This window comes from Ochotona princeps, chromosome 5 (genome assembly GCF_030435755.1).
Source record: "Ochotona princeps isolate mOchPri1 chromosome 5, mOchPri1.hap1, whole genome shotgun sequence".
In the NCBI taxonomy this organism is placed as follows: Eukaryota; Metazoa; Chordata; class Mammalia; order Lagomorpha; family Ochotonidae; genus Ochotona; species Ochotona princeps.
In genome coordinates, this window is record NC_080836.1 from 51,968,610 (window position 1) to 51,972,848 (window position 4,239).

Here is a 4,239-nt window from a genome sequence, read left to right on the forward strand (position 1 = left end):
GGGGGGCTGGGGGATAGGAGGGCTGGGAACTGTGGGGCGGAAAAGCTGCCGCGGCGAGGCCGCTCGGGTCATGGGGGCACGTCGTGGAGGGCAGGCTGGGCAGGACCCCCGGAGGTCAGCAGCAGCCGAGGCCGGCGGGAGCGGAGCCCGGGGCGGGCGAGGAGAAAGGAGCCTCAGAGCTCCGGGAAGCCTGGCGATCGGGGGAGGCGGCCCTCTCCCGTCCCAGCGCAGGGCCCCGGGCGAGGAAGGCGCCGGGCGGCCTCGCCCGGGCGGGACGGGGCGGGGGCACGGCAAGTTCGAGGCGGGGCTCCAAAGGGCCGAGTCGGGGCTCAGGTGGGAAATGGCAGCCAGGGGGGCGGCCTGCGACGCAGCCAGCTCAGGCACTCGGGCACTGCACGGCTGCGCAAAGGAGCAAGCCCCGGGCCAGCGCCTGACGCAGACAGAGGTGGCCGGCTGGCTGTCGGTGGCGAGCCTGGAGGAAGGACCCCGTGCCTGCTTGGGGAGGGGGGATGCGAACACGGAGGGTCCCTGGCCTCTCTGCCGTCTCAGTCTCTGACCGGTCTCCTTGGCCTTAGAAGATCGCGCCCGCGCTCACCGGGGCGCCGCCCCCGCCGCTGTGGTGGTGATGGTGGTGGTGATGCGGCTGCGGGGTCTGCGCAGGGTGCAGCAGCGGTGCCGCGGCCTGCAGGTGTGACGCGGAGCCCGAGGCCTGGTGGTACCACGGGTAGTTCCCCAGGAAAGCCGAGGCGGCGCTGCTGGGGCTGGAGCCAGAACTGCCCGCGCCGCTGCCGCCGCTGCCCGGGCCGCCGCCGCCCGCCATGCGCTGTGGCCCGCCGAAGTCCCAGGAGGCCGGCGCCGAGACCGGCGGCGAAGCACAAGGGGGCGAGGCGCTGGCCCCTGGGTGTTGCTCCGACGGGATCTCCCCGCTCTTCCACATCTTCTTGAACTTGGACCGGCGGTTCTGGAACCAGATTTTGACCTTTGTGGAAACAGGATACCAGCATTTACATGGATGGAGACAGCTCGGGCCTGGGAGGGCAGGGAAGGGAGCAGAGACCGCGGGATCCCAGACCAAGCGGGACTAGAGGTGTGAGCGCTCGGGGTGGGCGAGCGGGTCGCTAGTGGTGAACTCCGAGCCCTTGCCCCGCTGGGAAGAGATCTCCCAAGGCCGGTGCTCGCGCGACGCGGGGAAACTGTTGGGAGGGCCTGGGGTTCTCCCTGCATACAGGATTTCTGTCCAGTCCAGCCCTTCTTCCCGCCCAAGCAGGCTCTCTTGTTTTGGGGCCTGCAAGCTTAGGACGCCTCGGCCCGGGTCTGAAAGTCCCTCCAAAACACACTATGACAAACATTGTAGGGAGGCTGCCTGCTCCTCCCCACCAGGTCTGGGCACTCCTCGCCCCCCCAACCGGCGCCAGACGCACCTGAGTCTGAGTGAGGCCCAGAGACGCTGCCAGCTCGGCTCGCTCGGGCAGCGCCAGGTACTGAGTCTTCTGGAATCGCCGCTGCAGGGCCGCCAGCTGAAAACTGGAGTAGATGGTGCGAGGTTTCCGGACTTTCTTTGGCTTCCCGTTCACTATCCGGATTTCAGGCTCCAGGTCCTCTTTCTCTGCAAGCGAAACGGAAAACCGCGCGACTTTCAACACGCGCGGCTCGGGCGTCTTCCCGGAGGCGAGGAAGGGGAAAGGGCAGGTGCCCAGCCCCGCGGGAGAGCCTGGAGAGGCTGGGCAGGTGGCAGGGAAACGCGACTGCCAGAAGGTTTAGCGCCGGCCGCGTGTGCCGGCCTGGCCCGCGTGGGTCCTACCCGGCCCTGCGGCCAGGACGAGGGATGGGGGACGCAGATGGGACCCTCACTGCGGCGTGGACAGCCGGGGAGGCAAGAAGGACACGAAGCAGACAGTGTTGAGACCAGGGTTTCTGATGCCCCTCCCCAAAGACACGTTTACCCCATCCGTCCCAGTGACCAGACCAACTTGGCAAAGCCTGGACGCCAGCGTCACAGCCTACCCGGCTCGTTGTTGGCTGGGGACGAACTGGCTCCGTAGGGCGCGTAGGAGGTGTAGGCGGCAGTGTAGCTCAGGTCGTAGCTGCCCTTGGCCGGGTAAGGGACGTTGTTGAGGCCGCTGGCGTGGTATTGGTAGGAACCCATGTGCGCATAGGGCGAGCCCCCCGCGCCGCCGCCCGCCGGGTGCTGCTGGTTGTTGTAGTAGCTGCTGTCGGTGGCGGTGGACACCGGAAGGGTAGGCGACTCCTGGGGCTTGTGCAGGCCGCTGCTGCCGCCACCGCCGGGGCCCGCGCCGCCGCCGCTTGGGGGTTGCTGGTGCTGGTGGTAGGTGCTGGAGGCCGCAATCTGGGTCGAGTGCATATCAGCCACCAGACTGTCAAAGACTCCAGTCATCCTGGCCCGGGACGGGGGAAGAGCAGGGGTGGCTGGCTTGCGGGGGGCCACCAGGCGCCTCCTCCGTCTCTCCCGGTCCCTTCCAGCAGCCAATGTAATTACGGGGGATGGGGGAGGGGATGGGGTGGTGGAGCAGGAGAGGGAAAACAAGAAATGAGGCAACCGTCTAGGCGCCTCCTCCTCCTCCCGGGCAGGCGGTCAGCGCGCGCGGCTCGGGACGGCTCCGGTTCGCCGCATCCTCCACGCTCGGCCTCTGGGCGCGCGCCGGCGCGCACGCGGGCACGGGGGGCGGGCGGCGCAGGGGGCAGGGCCGGCGGGGCCGGGTCGGGGCTCCGGGAGGCGGGAGCAGGTGAGCGGCCCCGCGCGGCTCTTTACGCTTGTCTGTCGGGCGGGCTTCTGCAGGGTGGGCATTTAACACGCGTCACGTGAGCGCGGGCGACGTCACCTAGCAACGGCCAATCCGGGCCAGCGGGCCGAGGGGCGGCGGGCGCCCGGGAACGCCCGGCCGGAGTGGAGGGGGCCGGCGGCAGGCGTGGGGTGGACTGCGACCCCCCGGGGGACCCCGCGGACGGAGCCGGGCTCTGCTGCCTGGAGGAAAAGGTGGGGTCCCCCAGCCGCAGGAGCGTTGGTTGCCGCAGGTGTCCAGGGTCGCTGTTGACACCCCTTAAGCGCGGCCCTTGCGCTTTGCCTCCGGCCGGCACTTGACACCGTGCGTTGATTTAAAGGATCCATAAACCTGGTCTCATCACACCTGCTTCCCAACCAACCCACAGGGATATTATTACAATTAATTAGATAATATTTAAACGTGTGCCCATCGTTGCTTCCAGAGAAAGGCTGTATAAACTGAAAGGTATTATTACTAATACTACATGCCAAACCACTTTTCTTTGCGCTTGGCTGACACGCAATTTACGCATCTTGGGTGGGTGGGTGATTGACGCCCGGAGGGAAGTGGGGGGCTTTCTCTTTGAGGCCCACAGATGGAACCCTCTGGCCAGATGGCTTCCAGTGTGCATCCTAATTCTGAAACCGATGCTTTCACGACACAGGGAATGGGATAAAACCGAAGGGAGAGCAGGTTTCTCTATCCAGACATCAGACTTGCCGTGTCTAGGCAAATTTGCAGCAAATACAGACAGTTGTATCTCATGCACTTAGTTTGACCTTTTTTTATTTTCTTATCCAGCTTTACTCGTAGGACCCCATTCCGTCCTGTCACTGTCAGGTTTTTATTCGTCGGCAGTGGAGTGCTGGCGGTTGGGAACTTGGCTGGCCCGTGCTGGACACACCGCCCCGCTGGACTCCGGGGTCCGAGAAGGCTGCGGCAGCGCCTGCAGTGTGGCGCCACCTGGCGGGCAGCGCGCAAGGCTGCGGCGGGCTGGGTAGACGGTCTAATCACGCCCAGGCGCCAGCTTCTGAAACCCCCCAAAAGAACAAAATAGTAATTAAAAGCCACAAAATTGTGTTAGTGCGCGCCATCTGAAGCACCCTTTCCTAAAGACATAACATGTCCCTGAAGGAACTTGTTACAACAACTGCCTCGTGGAAAACAAGTTGATACTTTGAAAAATATAATCTTTGGTCTTCTTACCCAGAAAAGAAATGCAAGTGTGTAATTAACACTCCAGAATTCATACCGCGGCAACGTGAGGCAGGTAATGCGTCTGCAAGTCTGCCTGGATTTAGTTCATGGCCTCCCTTTGGGTTCAGGGGGGTCCCTATGGGGATGAGGGAGCTTACTCTGCTCTTAAGCCTGGCTGGGCCCCCAGATACAACTGACACCTCTTGCTATCTGGTCCACGTTACCCGTTGGGGGTCTTGATTTCGTATTCCAATGCTTT

At 64.3% G+C, this 4,239-nt stretch overlaps 1 protein-coding gene across 1 annotated transcript; it reads right to left on the bottom strand.

Annotated features, from left to right (window-relative positions):
* Window positions 1-526: 526 nt before the first annotated feature.
* Window positions 527-2,747, bottom strand: DLX2 (distal-less homeobox 2). Its single transcript, XM_004577061.2, has 3 exons — window positions 2,005-2,747; window positions 1,422-1,606; window positions 527-979 (listed from the first exon to the last, which is right to left on the bottom strand). Exons 1-3 carry the CDS (start codon window positions 2,393-2,395, stop codon window positions 572-574), a joined length of 984 nt encoding a protein of 327 aa, XP_004577118.1. The 5' UTR covers window positions 2,396-2,747; the 3' UTR covers window positions 527-571.
* Window positions 2,748-4,239: the final 1,492 nt, after the last annotated feature.